At 33.9% G+C, this 25,955-nt stretch overlaps 1 protein-coding gene across 2 annotated transcripts in view; it reads right to left on the bottom strand.

Moving 5' to 3' along the window:
* LOC116351056 (RNA polymerase II elongation factor ELL2) overlaps positions 1-25,955 on the bottom strand; it is a 66,834-nt gene that overhangs the window by 4,751 nt on the left and 36,128 nt on the right. For both annotated transcript variants that reach the window (XM_031783133.1, XM_031783206.1), the window contains 11 exons: positions 20,645-20,692; positions 10,252-10,478; positions 5,258-5,451; positions 4,624-4,951; positions 1,997-2,067; positions 1,780-1,936; positions 1,408-1,650; positions 997-1,104; positions 518-763; positions 139-310; positions 1-74 (listed from right to left, as the gene is read on the bottom strand). In XM_031783133.1, coding sequence (XP_031638993.1) covers positions 1-74; positions 139-310; positions 518-763; positions 997-1,104; positions 1,408-1,650; positions 1,780-1,936; positions 1,997-2,067; positions 4,624-4,951; positions 5,258-5,451; positions 10,252-10,478; positions 20,645-20,692 — 1,868 coding nt within the window. The remainder of the gene's footprint in view (positions 75-138; positions 311-517; positions 764-996; positions 1,105-1,407; positions 1,651-1,779; positions 1,937-1,996; positions 2,068-4,623; positions 4,952-5,257; positions 5,452-10,251; positions 10,479-20,644; positions 20,693-25,955) is intronic.

Below are 25,955 nucleotides of genomic sequence, written 5' to 3'. Positions count from 1 at the left end.
CGTTTCTTTCTTTCGTGGTGCATTGAATTGCTCATCGTGCTATTATATTCTTTGAGAATTTGCTGTTGAATTTCCTGCAAAAATAAGAAAACACATGATTAAAAACGATTGAAATTAGATTGCGATTTGTATGCTTACTTTGTATCTTGGATTTTTGTGATCGGTTTTCCGTAGAAGATCTTCAAGTTGAGCAAATCGACTTGAAACGCGTTCGGTTTCCGCATGCAATTGCATATATTCCGCATAGTCCTTGTCAAATTCAGTCTTGTATAGACGCCGTTGTTCGACTGACGTAATTCTAGTGAATTTACTGTAATTTGTTTATTTGTGTTGTGGTTGTTGTTGATGTCGTTGTAGTTGTTGTTGGCAGCGACCATCAAAGAAAAGGATTTTTATCAATAAATTTTGTTTGCACCAAATTAAAATACAAACACACTACAGTATATAATTTATTATATTGTATGGGCAGATTCTTGTTGTATGAAATGCATTCAGCATGAACAACAACGATGCATACCTAAAATCATAGCCACCACTTCCGTGACCATCACTTCCGTTGATCATATTCAATGATGGGGTGCTACCATGGTCAACATGTCGCCGAAAATCACGTCCATCATCATCACAAATGTCCCGATCGTGATCTTGTTCACTATTTATTGATGACGAACTCGATGACATTCGCTTAGCTGCATCGGTGCTCGAGTAACCAAGACTTAAACCGCTGTCCTCCGATTCTTGAGCATTTGGTGTGACATTTGGTCTGTATAGCGCCGCATCAAAACGACCATGATGAACAACGAGAATTCGAAATAAAACACACAATTTTAAACAAACGCAAATCATATGATACAATTCAGTTCAATTTTTTTTTTGTTTTTTTTTTGTTCGTATCATTACGAGCCAGTCAGAGAAAAAAAACGTTTATAATATAGAAGTTTGTTTTCCCTTCATATTTTTTTGGATATGTGAAAATGAAATGCGTTGAACATTTACCCGTAAAAACTAGAGCGCATTGATGGCTCATCCCGTGATCTAGATTTCATACTCATGGAAGATTCTCTTGTGTCAAGATCACGCCGATACATGTCCATGTTATCATCACTATAAAATTAAAATTAAATCATTAGAGCCATTGCATTGGCGAACACAGTGTGTTCGTTTTATTTGCTCATTTCACCATCCACTACGTCATATGCATAATATGCATTCCGAGTTTATTGGCCGCAATGTTTTTTGTCTACTTTTTTTTTCTTCATTGAAAAGTGATTTGATTGTTTGTGAGCCAATATACAGTAAGAAATTTCGACTAGATTCAACGATCAAGGACAGATCGTTCAATTTTACATATCGATTTGCTTGAGCTCATAATCAATCAATTTATGCTTGTGAATTACAGCTACTTACAAGTCATGGTATTTCGACCTAGCGCCGATATTTGTGTCTTGATGGTTAACAATGTCTTTGCGATAATGACTAATTCTTTGCTTTTTACTCGTTGGACATTCGCTTGATGTGTATTTATCACTGTTTAATGGTGGCCGTTTCACAGCTGGCGGCGGACTACCATTGTGCGTACTTGTTGGACTCTGACCCGATGTTGACGAGCCGTCAGAGCTTAATGGGGGCGTTAGATTTGCTGGCTTTCTCCTGATTTTTTTTTTTTTGCAATTTTGAATATCGTCGCATGAACATTGAAGATTTAAAATGAAACAAAACACACATTAATATTGAATGAAAGGTTGCACTTGGAAATAGAAAAATAATTGATAAATTTACCTTTTGAGAGTTTGTCGATCTTGTTCGGTATAAAATGGCCAATCATCATGCACATCGTTCCACAGATGCCGATGCAAGTGATACGTATTATCGCGCATATATGATAAAGACTTCAGTATAGTTCCGATGCACCCTCTTTCACGTTCCTTAACACCCTCTAAAACATTCAAAACATTTGTGATTCGAGTTGCATCGAAAAATGCATTTCCATACTTACCATTGCTTATTTTTGAATAAATTTCTGGCTTTTTATATGGTCTTAGTGCTAGCATGTGTATCAGCCTTTCTCTGTGAATTTAAAAACAAAAAATGCATTAGTCTCATTTTATTTGGTAGTTGGCTAAGATCTAAATTAATTTTCGTTTGTTGCACTAACGCCGCTTAAATTATGCAAACGAAATTCGGTGTTTTTATTAATCGAATATAATTTAATTTTATAAAATTGATACGTTCAAAAATTCTCTCCGATTTTCCAACGCTAATAAATATGAGTCATTTTTTGTGTTTGTTTTAATCAATCGACTCAAGTTGTATCAATAGAAAAAAAATCCAGCTCGGTATAAACGTAGCAGACGAATACTCTATATGCATTCCTAGTGCGTCACATTAAGCAATAAAATTCTGCATTTCTCTCTAATTTCGACTATAGCTGTACAATGTTTCGTTTGTAATTAACAAACATATAAAAAATGCAATTGTAAATTGAAGCAAGTGAGATAATATATTTTTTTATCTCGTTGTTTGCTTTTATTGTTAATAAATTAAGCGTTTAAAGTCATAAAATGCGCCATGCAGCGTCTGAATATGATGGCATTTTCTTTGAATGATCGATTCAATCGTCAGTGTACAAATCCAAATTCAAAATCAGCTGATAATTCAGACAGCCAAAGAGACGATTCAACCAGCTTTATGGCTATTTCTTTTAGCGCATTGTTTTATCGGATTTATTTAATTTTTGATATTTCTTCGGCTGTGTTGTTTTCTTTTTCATTGCGCCATACAATTGAGTCACAAAGTCATTTGAAAAATGCAATTGCCTTTGTAATAAAACACTCTCAAAAATATCAATAAATGTATATAGTGAAGTCAAATCGACGAAAAAATTGCGGTTCGTTAAAAGGAGTGAAGAAAAAAAACATACAGACTTTGTGTCAATTTATAATTTTTTGTTTGGTATTGTGACATGCGGAATCTTCGGTGATAGAGATACAGACACACAACAGCAAAAATTACAGTAATTAAGCTGAAATGCCTTACATTTCATATTGAGAATGGAAAATATTGCCTTCGATCGGTACATTGGATCGAATAATGTGAAGCAAACGGAGAACAAATCGAATATTGTGAATTGCGTAGTTAATTTTTGCATTATTGTTCGGACATTTATGTGTATTTATTTCGTTAACAGGTGAGCTAAATAAAAATAGATGGATTCGACAGTCATATTTCGAAAAACAACTCGTTTTTATCATGCCATCTCTCAAGTTTTTTTTAAAAGTATGACGCATTTTTGAATGAACGATAAAATCAAACATCAAAACACGTTCAATTCCTCAATTATCACCAATTTTATGCAAAAACGATTGTAAAAAATTCTTGTGATGAGCTATTCACAATGATTTCTCACGCCATTTACTATGATAAATGAATGCGTCGATGTCATCATTCACCATTGTTACCGTTTCAAATGCTTTTGTGGCCGTTTTGGATTCATCCATTCGATATATTTGTCGAAAGCCGATAAAATAAATTCAATCATTCGTGCATGTATTTGTCGAGCATATGTTTGAAATTTTTAAGCCAATAATGCGAACGATTTGTGTGATTCAACTGTTCTAACTTGGTTTTTGTTTGTGAATTATCTATTTTTATCGAATGGCACAACATGTTGTGTGCGCACACCGGTTATATTTAGTTTCTTTTTTTATATATATGTTTGCTAATATAAAAGCTTGTTTGCTTATCTCAAATTGCATATACAAAAGATGCACACACATTCACACATTCGATGTTTAATTATGTCAGGGAGCCCATTCAGTTCCGGTATTCTGTGCGATTTTGATCTATTTGAATTTGTTTTTGTTTAAATAATTTCGCGCCGTTTAATCTTTCCTGTATTTTCAGGATGTTTAAATTGAGAACGCTCATTTATCGACAAATAATTCCCGTAATAAATCGTATGATTTTCTGCAAAACACCGGAGTACAGTGCATTTTGAGGTGTTGCTTGAATGTAACCATATGAAGTGTCGCATGTTGCACATGCTGCGAATCATAAATACAATCTTGATTACGTGATATTCATGGTGAATTGCATCAGCCGATTAAGTAGTTGGTAGATATGTTTGCAAACATAAACCACGACTGAACAAAAATCCAAACGAATTTGAGCAACTTTTTCGAATTCAACGGATACTTCATAATAAATCTTTGTGTTTGATATGAATATTACGTAATTATCACAAGTCAAACACTGAATCAATACCATTTGAAAACAGTCTAAGAAAGTATTTGATTACAGCGATTTGAATTTTACAGTAAATAAATTTCTTGAAAGTGCCAACGACATTGAAATATTTCATTTCGTTCGGCTCTTGAGTTTGTCCGGCATTCTCTTTTTGTTCGTTTGTTCGGAAAATCTTATTCTTTTTTTTTTATACAACAAATGTCAACAATGTACAATCTAATTAAAAAAAAAAAATCAAAGGCTAATCATTTCGGAGAATTGACCGCATAGCTTTGAACGGAAAGAGGGTCATTAGAAGCAACGACGAAAATAACAAAACGTAAAACAATGTTTAAAAAATAACTATAACAACGCGATATATGTATAAAATGCACTTACTTGATCGGTCGTTTCACAATTTCCGAATTCCCCCGACCATAGCTTTTTGACGATGAGCTGTTTCGACTATTCGCTCGATTTTGAAAGTTGTTGTTATTATGATGGTTGTTATTATTGTTGTTTTGCTGGTGATTGTTGTATTGGTGGTGATTGTGGTGGCTGCTAATATTGTTGTTATGATGGTGGTGTAAATTGTTTTTGATGGGCGACGGTGATGCTGTTGTTGATGTCACCATCGACGTCGTTAGTCCCGTCAAATGATTTTCTATTGAATTATTATTTATCGTATTACTACTATTAATATTTCTATTCCTATCCTCGGCATTCCCTGTGTGACCAAGATAAAAAAAACCAAACGAAAGAAATCAAAGCAATTAGAATTAAAGTAGCGGTTCATTGAGGGTCGATCGGTAGATCGGTAATTTTATCGGTGAAATACGGTACGGAACGGGAATTTATGCACAAAATAAATTGCAATCTTGATAACGCCTAATCTCATAACAAGCAATTTATTTTGCACAGTTCCCTTTCTGCATTTTAATTTATTATTTTACGGTACAAAAAAACAGACGTCAACAACAAAAACAAAGAAGACAAGAAAATAAAACTAATCATCATCAATACAAACACGTACTAGTTTCTAACTGAATCCAGCTATTTGGATTTGATGATGAATCAACATAATTAGACGACGAAGAAGACGAAGAAGAATCACGTTTGTTTAAAGTTGCATTATTATTTGTAGGAATGTTGGAAAGACGTTGTATTGAGGTTTTCACTTTCACTTTGCGCCCAATATCCGTTTGATTCGGTTTTATTTCCCGTGTGCTATGAGAGAGAAGAGAATAAAAAAAAAACAAATATAATTAGTAAACATTTTAATATTTATATAAATTATTAATTAAAGTTTGTGTACGATAAAGAGACGAAACGATGTCGAAAAATTGCAGTATAATTTGTTCATTTTTATTTGTTGTTCGTTACAGCAAAAAAAAACGACCCAAAGATCAGAATACAAATGGAAAGAGGTGAAAAGATGGCTGCTATGCATTTATGAATTCACTTAATCTTGAAAATGTATCTTTGACGCACTTGAAATTGAGAAGGAAGTATTTCAGATGCATTCTATTGCATCACTGCAATTTCCTGATGCACGTGTTCCTTTGCTATCAACAAAGTGCAAATGATGTTGGATTTATTTGCCATTTTTCTTCTTCTTTTTTGTTTTTCTCGCTCTCGTTTGTTCATTTTAAATGCAATTTGAATCACATTTATTTTCAATTGCTTATTTGTTGACACCGAAGTTTGTATTTCTCGATTTGCGTACATAAGTTCAACATCAACAAACAACAAGTTTTAAATGAAACATCGAAGAAAGAAAGAAAGAGAGAGAAAAAAAAATTGGCGATAATAATGAGCTTACGCTCACTGTTCAATGTTGCTACACTGCTGTTGTTCGTTGCTGCCGTCGCGATAATTGACACGTACACACAATCGCGTTAAATAGTTTCCTTTAAATTTAATCAAAAAAGGTGTCAATGTAATGGCATCAAAACAGAAGGTACGTTCTAAGCGCGTCAGTTCCGATTCAAACACGTCTCTCGTATTGAGCGTGTACTTGTGTGCGGTATTTGTTGTTTTGTTTTTCTTCTTTCTATTTTCAGGTCATGCCCTTACTGGTAATTACGAATTGCTACTAAAAAAATCGCCAATACGCTCGCAATAATAGCCAAAGGAAAGAACGAACAAGATAACAATCGAAAGAACGAGAAATAACGAGAGAGAGAGAGAGAGAGAGAGAGTTAGAATATGCATACGGTAACGCACAAATAAAGCGCCGCGAGCGCATTGCAATGCAAACACAATTAATTAATAGCCAGAAAATCGTTTCGTTCAACAAAACACGGGGTTTATTTCAGACGCCTCTTCTCTGCCATGTTGCTAATTCTTAGCAGCTTATTTTCGCCATAATAAAATCCATATAAATTGAAATGAAATAGATATGAACATTGTTGCATCAATATGCATTTGTTGTTGTCGTCGCTGATAATTGCACGATGTTTTAGATGTTTTTTTTTTTTTCTTTTCAAATCTAAAATAAATAAAATTGCGCTGCAACGATGCATATGTAACAATTGAGTAGTGTGAATCGACATAATAAGACATCACACTACAAATGTAAATTATTATCGTTGCAGACGATTTCATTTATTTGGTGCGAGCACAGTGAAAGAGAACAGTTAATTGTCTAGCGTACATTTTGATTGAATTTTATTTTTAATGCCTTTTGTTTTCGATTCGAGATTTTAAATAACTTTGTATGCGCATACATTGAAGTGTGTGAAAACTTGTCTCATTCGCTATCTCTGTCATTTTGTGTATGTGTATGTGTGTGTAGTGGCGGGAGAAAAAACTGTCACTGTAAGCTTGGGTTGATGCATCGCAGTTGTAATGGTGCCAAATGAGTTTGTGTGTAAAAAAACACACTGTCGCTATCCGCCAATTTAAAATGTATGAAAATATACACTTCTGGATAAAATGACACGATTTCAGCGTTCTGTGGTCATGGAGAATCACAAACACCAATTCAAAATGCAAAAGTATTAAGTAGTTGCAACATTCTGCAGTATTGCCCACACACTACTCTCTCTCTCTCTGGGTATACAAAAACATTTTCAAAACAAATACTAAGAAGTGAATAATTGCACGCTTTTTATCGCTATAACTTCGAATCGAAGCTTTATGCTTCTCGGTGATGCCATTTTCAATGTGTTTCATTTTAAATGGGGTTAAAAGTACGAATAGCCAAAAATATTATTGATTACAATGGAAAGCCATTTGCTAAAACTTTTTGCCTTCGTATTTGGTATAAACTTCCATAATGAAATAAATGAGTTATTATTTATTAAATACATTAAAAATTAGAGCAATCCAACCAAATGCCATTTGATTTATCCAATAATAAAGACGATGAAATGACCGAAGATAATTTAAATGCCATTTAAAACTACTCGGATGAAATTGTTGCGGTTTCATCATAATGAGTGTCATTTAATTCAATTGATAAAAGTTTTTCATTTGCTTGTATGGAAAAAAATGTGTGATTTTCAGTCAATTGGGATCAGATTTAATTGCATGAAACTTTTCTTCAAATTTCGATGTTATTTCGAAGAATGCTAGAACATTTTGGTTATGACTATCCTTTATTAATATTTTTTATCGTATAAATTAAGCACACAGCCGAAAAGCGTTGATATATTATCTCATTGTAAAAAAACAAACAAACCAAAACGACAGTGAACTGTGTCAATGTTAATAGACGACATTTTTATGCATTTATGAGATTTATAACCTCAATTCAATGCAAGAGTTCATTTGATCCTCTTTCTCTGCCGTTTTTTCTAACACATACTATTAGGTTCTAATCTTTAATTTGGTCTTCCGCAATTCGGTGTCGAATGACACACATCAATTCGGATAATCTAATTAATGAAATAATCAATGAGAATTGAATGTGCGTGTTATATTGTCAATCAAAAGGGTATTTCGATCAAGATGTTTGACTTCATCTCATTTCGATTTTGTGATTTTCTCGAGCCAGTTGCCCATATTGGTGATGTTAATTGAATTTTGGTTTCAATTTGATATGGGCTTTGTTGTCGTTTGAATAAAAACTTTTTAGTTTATGTGTGTATGGGGTATATGTCACTGACGGAAAATGCAATATGGATACCAAATGCGACACAACCGAGTCCATTGATACCTGCTTCCAAAATAGATGAAAGCTCATAAGCGAGTAAATGAATGTGCCAAACCATAAGTGAATGAACAAGAGAGAGAGAGAGAGAGAGAGAGAGAGTTTGTGTGTCGGTATTTCTTTATCAAATGCCAAACAAACAAAAAATACAAACGCCAAACAGCATTTCTCAAAATTGACGTGATTTAGTTTGCTTTTGTCGAAATTGATGCGATGCAATATGTGGCCGTGTCTATTTTATATGTATATCGAATATGTAATGTAGTGTGCTCAAAGTGTGTAAATTAATGGGGAGTGTTCGTTTGAAATATACGTGTTTGCCCGGTTGTAGCATGGCTTTTATTGATCTATTAAGACCATGGTGAACATTGACTGTCGAACACACAACTGCATGGTGTCAAGCAAGAAATGCATTGCCAACCAATAATATGCAACAACGCAATTATCCTGCGTTTTTGTGTGTGTGTGTGTCTGCTTATATGTGTTCATGTAACATGTATGCGCACACTTTCATGTCTTGACAAACCCATTATTTAGAACCATATCTGTCCCTTTCTCTTTTGCTCGCCTCTTTTTTTGGCTCAAACCTGGCATATATGAAAATATGGCTCGAATTCGATGGCTCGCGTTCATGTACAATGTTACGTAGATAACGTTGCCTGGTGTCGCACTATATTTTAATGAATGGAATTTGGATGCATGAACAACGAAACGCATTTTGGGGGAACGGTGCAACAAAAACACCATAATACATATATATCAATAGCATTTTGCACATTCACTCTCGGCCAAATGGAACACGAACACGAAAAATGTGTGTTTAACTGTTTATTGTCTCGTTTCATAAAAGTATGTTAAAGTTTAATCTCGACGAGCCAAAAATAATCACCCTGATAACAAAGACAATGAACGTGAATGAACGAACGAGAGAATTTCCCGACTGGGGCCAGGCTAGCTTTTAGCTGTTTTTCTCTTGTTATTTTTATGTGTGTGAATGCGTTGGTGACCAACGATGAATGCGCGCAAATGCCGGGAATGTAATTAAAATTGAGTGAGGTTTTAACTCGAAAACTTGTATGTGCAAGTGTCTATTTATGAGAGAGAGAGAGAGAGAGAGATACAGAGTGAAAATTCGCCATCTATTATAAATATAAACTCTAGCAATGGTCCTTTAGTATTTGCTCAGCAATTCATTTTTTTCTCTCTCTATCTCTCTTTCTCGCTCAGTCGTTCTCGATATTGGCCGGGTTGTTTGAACTGATATTTTTTTGGCCACTGTACCGTTGTCACACAAAGTTTACGGAAAACTTTAACTGAACACTGTGCACACCGCATCAATTGTTGTGCATTTCATCTTTGTATTGCACGATAATTTCCGTTTTATTTTTTCTCCTTTTTTCTCTCTCTGTCTCTCCATCGTTCGCTCTACTGTTGTTTTTGCTTTGACAAGTTATTTTTTTCTCGATCGGGTTTCGTGGAACATTTTGTTCGGTGTGTTTTTATTTCCAGTGTTGCTTTTGTTTTCGCAGAACTGCTTAATAATCCCATTGAATGAGCAATTCACTTGCATTCTTGTGTTGGTGTTAGTTTCTCCATAATTTTATCGACATGGCTATTAACGTTTTATGTGAGTGTTGCCGAAGCGAACAAAATAATCCTCGGCAAAGATTTTTAATCATTTGTGTCTCCGTTGCAGTCCATTTGTAGTCATCACAAGGATATTCAACTTTGTCTATTACACTCTTTTTGCTTTTCATTTCGACTTGGATTTTTCACGTACATTTTTGTTTTTTTCGTTTTCTATTCTCATTTATAATGCAATTTTTTTGCAAAAAAATGTGGGTGGGAAAAACTTATTAAACAACACTTACCATTTATTTTTCTGATTTTCTTCAGCCACAGCCATTCTATGTCTAGTTGCTTCGTACACATCTTCATTGGCATGTATTCGCATTTTTTGCGGCAGCGAACCCAAAACCTCCAATTGATTGTGATTTTGTTGTATGCATTCAAATGAGCCTTGCAATTCTTCGGTTTTTGTAACCGTAAAACTAAATTTTTGTCCACCCGACTTCGACAGCGATGGAAATGACAGGTACTGAAATAGAAAGAAACGAAAAAAAAGGGTATTTTATTAAATATAAAGTCGCAAACAAATTTATCAAATATCAAATATTTAAATGGAACCAGTTTCGGTTCGATTTGATTTGCCTCAGTTTCATTCACGCCGCCATTTTTGCTCGATTGGAGTGTGTGTGTGTGTGTGTGTGTGTGTTTTTTTCATGCTTTTTGATGATTTTTTTTTCATTCTGCCCATATACCCCTTTAACTTTTAAGGCCAGAAGAGAAACGATATCTTTTCGTTACTAATTTGCAACAGAAAAAAATGGTACATTACTTATCTTATTAATAATCGAAATGAGGAAATGTGCCACAGTCCATCAAAAATGCATAAAATCCAGAATGAGCAGGAATGATATAAATAAAAAATGTGCGTGCATAATGTTTATTGATTGACATGTTAATTTTTCGATTTCAATGACATTTTACCGCATAAAATGTGAAAGCAATTTTCAATTATGCCTCGTTGTATAAATATATAGTTTCGTTTTCATTGCTTTATTATAAAAGCCTTTTTTACTTGTTGGTGGATAAAATTTTGCATGCATCGAGCAGCTTAAAAATAAACATAGAACGTAAAATGTTTAATAGCTTTGAATGGTATCGATTACCATTTAGCTGAAAAGTTTACCATTTGATTTCACTTCTCTCCTTCTCTCTCTCTTTCTTTCTTTCTTTCTGCCATTTATGATTGAGGCAATCGATTTTGTAATAGCAATATACATTGATATTGTTCATAAGTTTTGATAATGGCAAAAGCGACTCTATTGTGCGAAAGCAACACAAAACCGTGTGTTGATATTAAATTCTGACAAGTTGAATACAACGGGCCGACTGGCGCACAGTACACAATATGCCAAAAAGTCAAGTGGTCTCTTATTGAGAATTCGACACGAATTTTGTTCAATTCATCGGTGAAGAGCACAATTAATTTTGTTGAGCTCCGCGTACAAAACTTTATTGAGAAATTCGCGGAAAAATAAAATCAAATGATGAAATCCTAAATCGAAAGCTCAACAATGAAATAAATTCACAAAGAATTATTTTAAATATTTATTTTGTTAAAAAAAAACCCAGACATTTTCCATCATCAAAAGCGTTCTAATGCAATGCAACAAACGAGTAATTGATACACAAATATCAAATTGATGAAACATTTTGCTTAAGCTTTATGTAATGAATGTTCACCTGAGCGCAACACACATACAAGCCGTCACAGGAAATAAGAGACGAATAAGAGAGCACTTTTCAAAATGCACTTAACAGAAGAGAGAGAGAGGGGAAAAAAGAAATCATAAAAGATTCGCACAAGAAACAGAACGCATAAACGACCACGGCAGATTGTTACATGAATCGATTTTAATGAACCTTTCGACTTTCTGTATAATATTGAAATGAAGTGGAACAAGAAGAGAAAAAAACGGTATACACTCGAAAGTACTTGGTCTGAGTAATAGATGAGTAGTAGAATGAATTAATGGGGGAGAGACGCAAATAATATAGAAATTAGAGGACAAAAAACCACTGCTTTGTATGTGTGCAGCACTCCAATTGGCTTCACTTCAAGTGGGTAATACGATGATCATGCATATATTAATAATAATCGGCAGTTGGCATCAACATTTTAATTGCGAAAGAATAATTGACGATTCTATTGTTCGTTTTAGTTCATTTTTGGGGCACAAAAAATACCATGGAAACATCCAATTCAAGTCAAATCGATCAAATAAGTCTATGCAAAACGCTGTAATCGTTGCGTTTATTAAATAAAAATTGCAAAAAAAAAATTTCTTTATTGTGATTGAACATATCGAAAATAAATAAAAAACAAAAACAAAAGCAATAGTAGTTTAAATGAAAACGAATTGGAAACAAAAACATATATATGAACTTAATAAATAAAAACCGTATGTTTTGTTCGTACATTGGTTGTTTATGCATTTTACAAACCAGATAAGAACAAACACATCTCGTTTGTTCGGTATAAAAATGTATGCGCGCACGCGCTTCTACACGCACCCATACGAATTGTAAAAATAAACAATAAATTGGCCAGAAGATGAAGAACCATGAACAAAATAAAAAGTACGAAACAATAAACAAAAATAAATGCGTAGCATTCTCATGACGCTAATAAATGAGCGAAACAAAAAAAAAACAATCAACTCAGCTGCGTTAATTCTGCTCACACTAGCTTCGAATGAAAAAAAATATCGATTTAAAAATTTCGAAAGTATTTTTTCCTTCGTTTTCTTATAAATTTCCGTACAAATTCCACAAAGCCACTGAATTTTATGAAAAGGTGAGCATTCACGGAAAGAATATGTTCCAGAAATGAATTATTCTGTTTTTGTGATAATTTCAGATGAATCCCGATCAATTCGGAGAAACTGTCGCATGACAACGACAAAAAATGGCACAACAATAATAAAAAAAGAATGTGAATAAATGAATGAACAAAAACAGATTTAAAACAACCACATAAGTGCGCACGCACAAAAATATATTGCGAGCGCGTGTTTATTTATGTCAATTCATCAAATATATGAATTAATGAATTTTTGTGCATTTGGATCGCACTCATCACAGTATATGCTCTCATCAACAACAGCAAACAAATAATACATCGCGCCCATTGTCTATGCTATACCACACAAACATACTTACACATTTGAATGTTGTGTGCTCAATTCGACCTTGGTCTCGTTGTAAACTACATGTAAATAGCGTTCAATAATAGTAATAATAAGGGTTTTTTTTCGCTACTTTCGTTCTTTGATTCGTTGTATTATTGGTTATTGCACGCATCTCTTAGTTGCTGTTGTTGGTGCGCATTTTTTTTTTCTTCTCTATACTCGAAGTACCGGTTTCAAATACGCAAATAACGTATATCGAAGAATTGCCGCTTTGTTTCTCTATGTTTGTCTCTTTTTAGCATGTTCGCATCCAATCGCAACTGAAGGTGAAGCATGATTAATATTTAGATCTCTCGCGATGTAGGTCAGCACGCCGCGTTGTCGACACACAGCTCAATGCTTCATTTCATTATGCACATACAATTTTTATTTAATTCGTGATTATTTTGACGAACTGACAAAAAGCCAATTCACAACAATCACACACAGAGAAGGGGGAGGGTGGAGGGAGTTAGAGAGAGAGAGAGAGAGCGAGAAAAAGAAATAACGGAAACAAGCAAAAACAACGACCTGTTGATAAAACAAAATGCCAATAATCTACGATGCAGAATGAGAAACTGATCACTTTGTAAATATTATCAGTTCGATGGAAAAATGGTTCGAATATTTCACTATTGATTGGTTGTTTTAAAACGCCACCATTTTGAACCACAAAATGTTAATGGGTATCAATTTCACATAAGAGCCAACGAATCAATTGTACGTAAATAAAATGACAAATAGAAAATTCGTTTGCAAAAATTACCAGCTAAACGAAACAACAATCACCACATTTTGCGTTATGTAATCGAAATCAGGTGATTTACCTTGGGACTTACATTTAATATATATCAAATAAGTGCGAGAATTAATTTTTTGTTTCTTTTCTTCATCTGAAATGAATCTAGACGTGTGTGAGCATATGCATATATAGTAATTCATAATACGTCTATGTAAATGTTTTAATGTAAAATTTGTTTGAAATAATTCTCGGAAACATTCGATAAAAAAGCGATTGGAGTGAAATACTGAATTAGAAAATAGAATTACACCATTTCGTTGGATTTTATGTTTAAATACTCTTTCGATTAAGTCGAAAATAAGCAAATTTGAAATGACATATGCACACACACACTCTCTCCCCCTCTCAGTCTCTCAATTTAGACATTCATTCACATTTGTTGGTGACTGTTTTTTTTTGCATTTATTTAACGTATTGTTTCGACACGTTTATAGTGGACGACGATTAAAAGAAGAAATTTTTGCATCACCACAAAGATCGTGAGATAAAAAAAAACAACCGAATGAAAATGAAACGAGATAAAATGTAGAAAAATCAAATGACAACACCGCCGCGTGTCCGGTGTAATGAAAAAACGATACATATAGACTAAACACAAAAACATGGCATTTAGTTCCGTGTTTGAGATAGTGGTCACAACACAATTCGTTTGTCATTGCGACCTTTCCTGTCTCTCACTAGCACACAGATTCGACCATTCCATATGCTTCTTTCAAAAGCTATTGTCCAATATGCATCTTATTGTATTGGCTTTGTCATTTTCTAGAGACGTCTCTCTTCTTTTTCTTTGCTTCATTCCATTTTCGAAACAACAACAAAAAATCATTGTGCGATATTGGCGAAACGAGTGCGCACCATCTCCTTTCCGCCTGATGGTAGTGTATAAAGCATAGATGCATAATAGCACACATATTTTAAATGAATCATTGATTTTACTTTTCACTCAATTCACATTCGAGACCATTTTCATTTCACTTCAATTTACTCGTATGTAACCTTTCGTTCTCTTTTTTTTCATAATCGTTTTTGCAAAATATTATGCCACATGTTCATTTGTGTCCACGCATTTGAGTTTTGAATTCTTGTCAAAGACTTGTATGTCCCTCCCTCCGAGGATCGAATGATCTACTCGTCATGCTTAAATCAATTCAACAGACATGAAATAAAATAAAATCGTTGTCATTTACATAACAAACATTGTGGACGTGTTTTTTTATGGATTTGAAAACGTCACACAATTTGACATTCAAATTTGCAACAAAAAAAACCGAAATGAAAACGATATTGCTCCTTTTTGCTGTGTCTCATTTTCGATGGGTTTATAACCTGATTCTGGACATAAAGAGACCATTCACAAATTATGCGATTATTGAATCATTTGTGATAAAGAAAAAGAAAACGAAGCGAATAAATATGCAGATCGGCCGACACAATGAGTTTCGAACGAAAATCGAGAATGGCCAAACTTAAATTACATGATGAAGAGAGAGAGAGAGAATACAATTTATTACTTGGAATATATTATACAATTTGACGGAATAATTGACCATTGAAATGGAATAAAATAAACTGAATTACATTTGAGTGGGCTTTCAAAAGTTAAATAGCAAAGAGAAAGATGAACGAAAGGCGAACAAAAAGAAGAAAAAATGATTTCAAAAGGTAAATACATATATTCAAATTTAAGTAAAAAGGATGATCTGATGCTGGCGAATTTATTTGGTCAGCATAAATGAGCAGCATTCAAATGCATTCGAATCAATTTTCAAAATGTTTGCAATTCATTCGTAAGTTTAAATTTTCGTTACAATTTTTTTTTAAAATAACAAAGTTATTTGAACTGCATTTACTTAATGCTACACATGTGCTCTCTCATCGCCAAAATGTAATCAATCATTGAATTTCTCAAAAACACAATTGGCAAACAAGCAAATTGAGAGAAAAAAAGTGAAAGAAGCAAAAAAGCAACCGCATAAAAAATGATTTTATCGGCAGCGACAAAAGTGGTATTGATTATAATAAGTTAAACTGAACGACCGCATAAAATTCGATATTGGACTGATGCACATTATTCATGGTCAATTCGAGTTTGGTTCAACAATAAGCTTGGCTCATTTGTATGCCAAATATTCGATTGTGTGCGATGGATATATTTGTTTTTTTTTTTTTGCTGTTGTTCGTTCGTCTCGTTTGATTTTGGTTTCATTTTCACTTTTTTTTCGCTTCGTTTTGTTGTGTGTTTCTTTGCTCTCGTTCGCTAACGAACCAAATACAGAGCTAACGTAACACCTGCGTTTTTTTTTTCGACACAGCGCAGCCAATTATTTCCGGTTGAATTGATTCAAACGTCTTATCTTATATGTCTCAAGTGTGTTCACTCACTATGTCGTATATGCAGCAAAACTGTAAACTTTTTAGTTTCTGTCGTCGTGATTTTTGTAGAAATTTGCATTTGACTTACAGCGTAAATGGACTCTCATGATTTGTCGCAATCGATCAATTACTTAAATTCCGTCAATTCGTTTTTACTCGATTTCGTGTTGTCACCAAACGCTCAAATACCATTACTCTATTTATACATGTGTTTGTGGTGTATGTGAAAACGATTTTCGCTTAAATTTTAAGTAGGTTATCAGAGTTAACGGTGAATCCATGCATTACTTTTTTTTTCTCTTTAGTTGTACAATGTGCAAAGTGGGCACCAAAAAATTTACTGTCCATCCACCATTGCATTCAAATCAAATTCAATTTAACGCAAATATGGCAATTAAACGAACTGAGAGAGCTTTTATTATCATTAGACATACGATTCCATTCATAAAATGCCGACTTGAATTCGATATCCCATGGGGCCTCGTACGATTTGGCTAGTCCAAAACCAATTAGCATGTACGGTATATTGTGTGTTTGATGTGAATGTAGATGTGTTTGAGCATTGGTTTTTCCCAGAAACCGATTGTATTTTGGGTAATTTGTGCAAATTATGTGTTTGAATGGAAAATATGCGCAACCCCGGTGAGTTTCAACATATGTTTATTTGAATGACTCTTCTTTAATTCTACTACTTTCACTGCCTGCAATTTTAAACGGTATGGCATCGAGGAATTAAAATATACCTAATCGCCGTATTTGTCACATTCGAATTCGCACAAAATATATATCAGTTTAATTTGCACAAATGCATATTATTAATGGAGTTATTCGATTTTGCAAGAATTTGTGTGCAATTTTCAATAAACTGCATTCGATTCCATTCGATGGAATGGTTACTGTATTGTTGTTTCATTGTTGATTGTCAAGGGTCGCAACTGTCAAACACGGTGGCAGGCCGTTTAAAATTTCAAAAAAAAAACTGCAACACCTATGACGTACATTGAATCGTGCGCCACATCAAATCAAATATGAAAGTATTTTTGTTTATGATTGTGACGACAATATTCTCGTATATCATTCTATGGCATATTGTTATGGTTGTGTGTTTCTTTAACATTTTAATTTCGTTCGTATGGTTTGAGAGCTCAGTCATTTTTTTTTATGAGGTTAAATAAATTGAACAATAAGTGCTTACAAAAACAAATCACTTTAAGTTGTCAATGTGTTTTTGTTTGTTTGGCCTCTTTGTTTAAGTACATACACATATATATATCAAATGTTTGAAATTTTATTTTTATGAAATACGCATGTATAATAAACAACTGAATTTAATTGCCGATTTATGATGAAATAAACAAAAAAACACAGAAATAAACCGAAAAGATAAAAAGGTTGTGTGTATCCAAAAGGGAGATGAGAGTATATCTAATGGAATGAAACGAATTTCCTTTGATTTGGTAAATTAATTTGATCACACGGATGTGTCGGTCAAATTAAGAAAACCAAGTTATATGTGTGGAAGTAAGATTGTGGCAATGATAAATACGTTTGTTCTTACACATTATTATTGAATTATTGTGAGTGGCTTTTGGTGCTTAATCGCTTTATTGTTTGTTGTACTGGTTGTCTTGTTTGAGCATTCGTCTCACGACAAAAACCAACGAAACTGCCGAAATCATTGCCGACAAGCCTTGAACTTTACATTTAATTCAGCAGCCTTCAATCGAACGGTGTTGCACTCGGTTGATCGCAACCATTCAAGGCAACTAGTGAAATTCTTACTTCTAATCCTTGAAAGCATAACATGTTCATTGTTTGGTTTACGTAATCCTATTTCGTTCGTATTATTATTAGTTTGAAGCTCTTTAACAATAGCCACTTCTTTTTATAACTGAGTGAAATTGTGCGGCGAATCGACGGTCTCATTTAAAAATGTGACACAAACGTGAGAACAATGTATATGTATTGACCAATTATCAAATTAAAATGCATGCATTCAATCGGTTGTTTTTTTCTTGTTGAAATCACTTATATTTCATTCACACACTTTGTATAATTAAAAAGAATTATCATGGATTATTTTATTATACACAATTTATGTACTTGAATTGTATCGTTTATGTGTTTGTCTCTCTTTTTTTTTTGTCATCATGGACATCATTCTCTACCTGGTTTTATTGAACCCAAATCATTTGCACTTCATTCAACAAATGAATTTAACAATAAACACAGATACACACACAAACACGAACGTGCGCTCACACAACGAAAACCGAAAATCCAATTGCACAACAAATCCGATTTATCTACTATTTGTTCGCCCGTTTTTATGTAATTGTACCTTGATTTTTATTATTTCATTTGTTTTTGCTGTTCATTGAATAAACTTCATTCAATTTCACATTGGTTTCGATGGAGATAGAGAAAGTCAAGAGAAAAAAAGAGAAAATTGTCCATTTGTCTGTGTGAATCTGCTTACTGTCTGTGCTAATATTCTTTGCGAAATCGTTTTTAATTGGCTTTTCATGCGATTGTCTTTTAAAAAAAAATCAGAGATTTACTAAAATATAGTTGGTTCTATTTCGTTGAATTTCGTCGTAAGTCGAAATAATTTTTAATCAATGTATAAGGAAGTGGTTCGTGGTCGTTTTATGAGGTCAGTTTACACGGAAATATGATGATAGCTCTGCTTTGACTTCATCTAATTGAATTAGATGAATGTACATATACATTTTCATTGATTCGATTTTAAGAACGTAGTTGTTGTGTGTATGCATGTTGTTGAATGTTGTCACGCATGTAAACCGATTGTCAAATCAAATATTCAATACAAAAATGCATTTGCGGTGAAATGCAATTTTCACAGTGTATGTGACCGTTGATCGTGTTTAATATGTTGCATGAATGTGTACAATGTGTAACAATGTCACATTGTTTACATATTATATCGGTTATCATCATTATTATCGGTCGCGACCCGAATTTCTACACAGCGGTGCAGTGTGATGGCAAACGACAAAAACATCGTTAGGCACTTTTCGTAAATGGTGAACGGCATTACCACACTCGAATTTTATGTATGTTTGCATGGTCGCATTGTCGACGTCATTATCAACATCGTCATCATGTACTCATTTGCTATGCAAAAGCGATACAGTTGTTACCATTTGCAATGTGTAATTTATGTTTCACTCACTCTCGGTGTATCGCGCGCTTTCTCTCTCTCCATCTCATTGTGCTTTGTGCTTTGTGCTGTGTGAATGCGCGTAAAATAATGTTGCTACATTTGAGCTCCGATTGATTTAAGCTTGAGAAAATCTCAAGCCAATTCCATATACCGTTCTATATAAAATAGTTGAACCGGCGACTCATGAATATCATTTGATTGCATGCTTTTTGTTATATTTTTTTTATTTCATTTCTTTTTCTCGTATTTTTCGCGGTATCGTTATAGATTCCGTATGTTCATGTTTCATTCTCCAGCAACATTGAAATTGGCATCGTACATAGGGACAATGTTGTTGTTTTTTTGTTCGTTCATTTCTATGTCAGCAAACGAAGGAAGCCATTTGTTTTACCCACTTGGACACATGAAAGAGCGAAATTGTCGTCGTCGCTGTTTTGAGTTTCCTTAAACCCGTCATATGAATATGTAAAACCGTGATTTATTCCATTGGCGGTCAATTATGGCGGAAAAATAAGTGACAAACAAATGTTGAAAAAAAAATTGGTAGCTGGCACCTTTTTTCGTCGTTTTTAGGATTTTTAATGAAATTCCATTGACCTTTTCCATGTAAAATGTCTTGAATTGTGACTGAAAGTCCTTTGGATTTGTGTTGATTGTCGCCGTGCCGGTTTTACTCGTTCACATTAAATGTTGTGCAATGCACAATACCGGTATCGAAATAAATGCATGGATGTGTTTTAACATCGCGATTAAGTCTATAGAATGAAAGTCTCTCTCAAAAGAATGCATGCAAACGATGGCACGACAATAGCCTTTTGAGAGTGCGCGCTTGATTCAACCTATATATAATATATGTGTGTGAGGAAGCGTATAGTTGCTGCTGCCGCTGCTGTGTGCTCATTTTACAATAATACTATTTTAAATTTCACTTCCGCGAACAGCAATGCAAGCAAGCAAAAAACAGAACAAAACTTGAAAACAACAAAAAAACCACCCAACCAACACGCAGCGCGAATAAAGGCATGAGACAACCAAATCTTCTTCGAATAATTTATGCACAGAATGAAATACACATTCGCGGATATAGACACAAAAAAAGAACTTACCCCATCATGTCCCAAAAATTGTATTGTTGCATGTGAACTAAGTTTATTCTGAAAAAGAGAAGAGAAAAAAAAAAGTATAATAGTTAGTTAAATTCGAATCGAAAGGAAGCGAGAAAAAAAGAGCAAGGATACAAAATAATGTAATTTAATTCGAAATTCATAGATTTCATTTTTTCAAATAGAGAATGGTGCACTGTAATAATGGCGTTTATTACATGACAATTTTCATCACTTTAGATTTTTGCAGAAGTTTTCTGTCACAAAAACCGTATTTTGCAAGAAGAAAATCGAGAAAAATGAAAGACCTGGCTCCCATAAAAGATGGAAAAAATAATAGATTTTTTTCGCTATCGCTTGATGTCTTGTGTAATTTGTATAAGTTACGCAAGTGCCGCAAGTCTGATATCGATGAGAACAAAAAAAAAGCAATGTTATACAATAATAATAAAAGAAAGTCGACAAGAGAAGAAAAAGGTTCTAACTTCATAAAAAAAATGCGGCGCCATAAAAGAGACGGTGGCTGTTATACGGCTCTAAAATGTGATAGCATCTTAAATATAATAACTGAATGCACGTGATTATCGACTTATATATAGATATTTTTTTATAGAAGGTTAAATAAAGTGACGGTTTATTGGAAGCGTTTACCATCGCCACCGATTCGAAATTGAATAAATTTGTTCAAACAGCGCAATTTTGACAGGTCAATGTGGTTTGGATTTTAATCATATTTCGAGTAGCCTCCGGTTTATCTAATTGAATATTGCAACAACAAAATATACAGTATTTTTTTCATCACGGAAATTCAGAAATATTAACTACATTCATTTGTATTTGCTTTCGCTGTAAAGCTCATCATATGCAATTTGTTCACTGTGCATATATGCAAACGGCAAACACAAATAAATAATAATCACCGTCATAATCGGTAACAAATCGGTAAATATCAAATTTAATGCATTGAAACATTGTTTTTTTTTTCTACAGCAGATAATGACATTATTATTGCCGATGTCCATGTTATATTTAATTCAGACCAGAGAAAACCGTAGTAAAGACCTCAATTAAAATGTTAAACAATGTTCGTATGGTGCAATTTTTTTTTAAATAGGTGCAAAATAATACATGAATAGCGGTATTAGCGGAATTGACTGATCTGTTATATTGTTCGAAACACTCAAATGTGCAAATTGATGTGCTGCCACTACTAGTGCTGTTACATAGCAGGTTTCATTTGTTATCGATTGTTTTTTTAACGTTTATTTTTAGTATCGAGAAAAATATCGGGCTCTTTGTGTATCTGCGATTTTCATCATCATCAGCAGAAACAATAATAAAAAAAACACGATTCATTTTTCCACTCTTCCGCACTTGGTCTGCTTCATGGCTTCGAATTTAAAATGAATTTTTTTTTGTATATAAATAAATATGTGATATAAAATAGATGCATTGATTGTGATGGGTTTTCGTTTTGTTTTAAATGCATGGACACAAGAGAACACGGACGAGTGAAGTGGAACCACACGATAATCACACACATAATTACAACAATAGCTTTTGAAAGGCTACGAGTTTATATATATCTCTATCTCTCTTTTTTTCTATCAGCCAAGTGATGATCGGCGGCCAACAGAGTTGCTTTGTTGATGCACTTTTTTAACTCAAAATCATGGCATAGACTGCACTTGCGCTATCTATATTTCTTTCAACAAATAGCACACAACCAAAGCAATAGAAACGAATAGGTAAATGGCATGAGGAGAAAAGGATGAAAGAATGGCAAGGAAATTGAGATTGTTTATTTCTTTGCTTAGGTCGTGGTTGGACAACAAAGGTTTTTATCAAAGCATTCTGCTAAATTTAGTGCAAACTTTATTGAGATCATTTTCGATTCGTTTTTTTACTGCTCTCTTCTCATTTGTATATGCAATCAAACGTGTTGTTTGTGAGTGCTTAGCCTCGTTCACGTTGTTCTGTCAAATTGTGTGTATTTTTAAAATGTACAATGACACTTTATGGATGCCATGTAAATATATACTATCTGCGGCTATTTTTAAATCCAAAATCGTACGGGATTTGAAAAGAATAAAGGAAGATCCTCGCGTATAATTCAGCGAAAATTAGTCACATTTTCATTTCGATGATAAATGCGAGGCAACAAATTATTATTCATATTTTCAACATCGAATTGTGCAAAGTCATGAATTTTGCGAGATTTTTTCTGATCATTAAGCATTTGAACGGAATTCGTTGATTTTCGGCAACGTTTTTTTTTTGTTCAATTGCAATTTTTAGACATGTAATGTTTTCATTACAATTTTTTGAAGGAATGTGAGAGAAAAAAAAACAAGCACAGTTCCGCTCTGATTCTTGTGTATATTGTAATTGACATACAGATTCATACAAGAGTACACAAGAGATATTGACACTTTGTCAATCATGTCATCTTTGGTTCAGGTTGTGTATTGCATGCCAACACGTGATTGGTTGTATGTTGTTTAAAGCAATTGAGGCAGTGGCACACAGAGCAAGACAAAAAAAAACAGCAAAAACCTATTAAGCTTGTTAGGGATTTTTTTTTCACCTTTTTTTAAAGTAGAAAAAAAATTGACGAAAACAATTTGGTGTTGTTGTCCGTGTCCCTTTCGTCTTTCATTTTCTCTCTTTCTAATGCTTCAAAATAATCACGGTCCAATCGATATTTCGTATGCACTTTCGACGCTTCTAGTGATTTCTTTTTCTTCGGATCATTTTTTTTTCCTGTGTTCACATATTTGGTGTTACTTTTTTTTGTCCGCTTTTGATTGTGCGTCGTGTGTGCATTTTTAAGGAACATCTGCTCTCTGTCCTGGCACAAAGACAAACAAAATACAAGCCAATATGAAAACAAAACAGTGCCGAGAAAACAAGAATGAAAAGAAGAAAAAAATTACCCATAAATAGAATTCAGAATAGCGAGCGAGCGAGAGAGAGAGAGAAGGAGCAAAATCCAAAGAAATAAAATGCAGAGAAAAAAAAGGTAGACCAAAGACAATAAACGAAAGAAGAAAAAAAGATATTACCGAATGCAATACAATTGAAAGGACGAAAAATACGAATGGCATTTAAATTCACCACATACACGTATGTATGTATCGATGTGGTGTTGGTTATTTTATGTTGAGTCGAAAATTCAAGAACTTTACCATGCCATTAAATGATGTTTATGTATCCATTTCCTTTTTTTCTCTCTCGATGCGGTTCAGACGCACTCTCACACATACCACTGATGCGGGCCGTCACAGAATTGTATTGCATGTAGGCATTGTGCATTGATTTTGGCTTTGTTTGGTTGTGCTTGATTTTTGTTGAGATGATTTATCATGCGCAGCACTGAATGTGATCCGGTGAACGAACGCACAGTGAATTCACATTTTTTTTTTCTCTCTCCCCTGTTCAAGTCACATTTCCATATAAAATATTATTTTGTTATTATTTCTTCAGTGGTACATGCAATCGCTTCTCGACAGGCACCGATGCACCGTGATTTCTCTATGTCTCTATGTTTCTTCTTCGGTTGATCGGATCATTTTTTTCGGACTTGACCGAAATGCTGAGCAGATGTTACATTGATTTTCATGTGCTGTTGTTTTGTTGACGATCATCATCATTGTGTGTCGACAGATTCCTTGCCATTGAAATGCATTCGGGTGTTGTTATTATATCGTTTTAAGTGTATTTAATAAAAACTTTGAGAGAATCATCATTCATATAGACTCCTTTTTTTTATTCGGGTTTAAGTAAGTGTATATGTGTGTGTATGCTTTTTGAACCCATCTAAAATGATCTTGCACATGTTAAGAACAGAACGTGTGTGTGCGCGCGCGCACATTACACAGTCTCTTCGAACAGACACAGATTAATTTTACCTGTGTACTGAATGCAACTTGTTGGAAATCATCCCAATAGAAAAAATCAACTTTGAAAGGAAGATAAATTAAAACATTTTTTCTTCGATGGTTTTGTTTTGTGATGAATCATCTTTACAGTGTAAAAACGCGTAATCAAGATTTTCAAGTGATTTTAATTTGTCTGAAGAACTTCCTAATGTTGAGAGAATTGGAACGAATCATATTTTTTTAGATTAAAAAAGAACCTCCTTTGACTTTCAATTGCAAATCGTCCAAAAGAAATCATAATTTCTCAAAATCAAACGGATTTGTTTTATTTTGTTTTTAATTATGAGAAATGGTATTATTCTTTTCCTTTTCAGGAAAGTGAGATTTTCAGTGCATCTTTGAAAATGGAGTGCTGCATTCATATCGTACTTTGACTTTGTGTCAACCGGTGTGGCATGTCTTTCTCCATTTGTATGTGTGTTGGTTAGCAGCTGCAACCAAAAATCTCGTCTTTATTTTCGTTTCTTTTGCGTAAATGTCTTCTCGTTCGCTACACGGTAAAATATTTTAATGGATGCATTTTAGGGTTTTTTCCCTCTGAAATTCGTTCACCAATCGACCAAAGACCGTCGTTACATACAGTAGTTTGTTGGTTTTTTTTGTCTGCTTGTACATAAAACAACAATTATATGTCGGTTGAAATGTGAGCATTTAAATGTTACACCAGCGGAACGAACCAAAGTGCATTGGAATGGCTCGACGAAATGTGTGTTTGTTTGCATGTGATACATTGAACCTGTGCAAACATGAACAGTGTTGGTGTAAATACTTAGCACGTAGCAACCGGCTAAGCCTATGAAGAGACAAAATGCGAATTCCCCTCATCTGTGCCATCTTGTATTCCATAGTTGAACTCAATTTAGTTACAATGAATTGAATCGAAAAAGAGAAAAAAAACAACAACAGTAACATGGCTACATAGATCTGTTGACCAGTGAGATACGTATAGCAATGGAATGAAAGAATGAAGAAAGCGTATATGTGTATGTATGCATCAGCACGCATAGATGTACAGCTCTGTGTGGCCGTGCTATTGTTGTTGTTTTTTCACTTTTTCATTTCAATGCTACAGAATTAAATTCAGTTTTTGCATCTAATTCACACTAAAATCAGATGGCGCTCATTAGCGAGATTCGCAAAAAAAAGTCTCCAATCTCATACAAATATACACCGGCTGGCACGTAGATCACAAATGAAAAAGAAAGACAACCGGAACCCGAACAAAAACCCGGGGGAAAATGTGTTTTTTTTTACTCTCTTCATAATTTGGCTTCGAATTTGATTGATATGGAAAAAGATGGGATTCATCGATAAAATCTTATGGCTACCGATAGCACACAATTAGAAACCATATCAGAAATGTCTCATCATTC

Source organism: Contarinia nasturtii, unplaced genomic scaffold (genome assembly GCF_009176525.2).
Source record: "Contarinia nasturtii isolate CC-2019 unplaced genomic scaffold, AAFC_CNas_1.1 Cnas_scaffold_78, whole genome shotgun sequence".
In the NCBI taxonomy this organism is placed as follows: domain Eukaryota; kingdom Metazoa; phylum Arthropoda; class Insecta; order Diptera; family Cecidomyiidae; genus Contarinia; species Contarinia nasturtii.
Note: the sequence above shows the minus strand (reverse complement) of the source record. Positions and strands in the feature narration are given on the sequence as shown.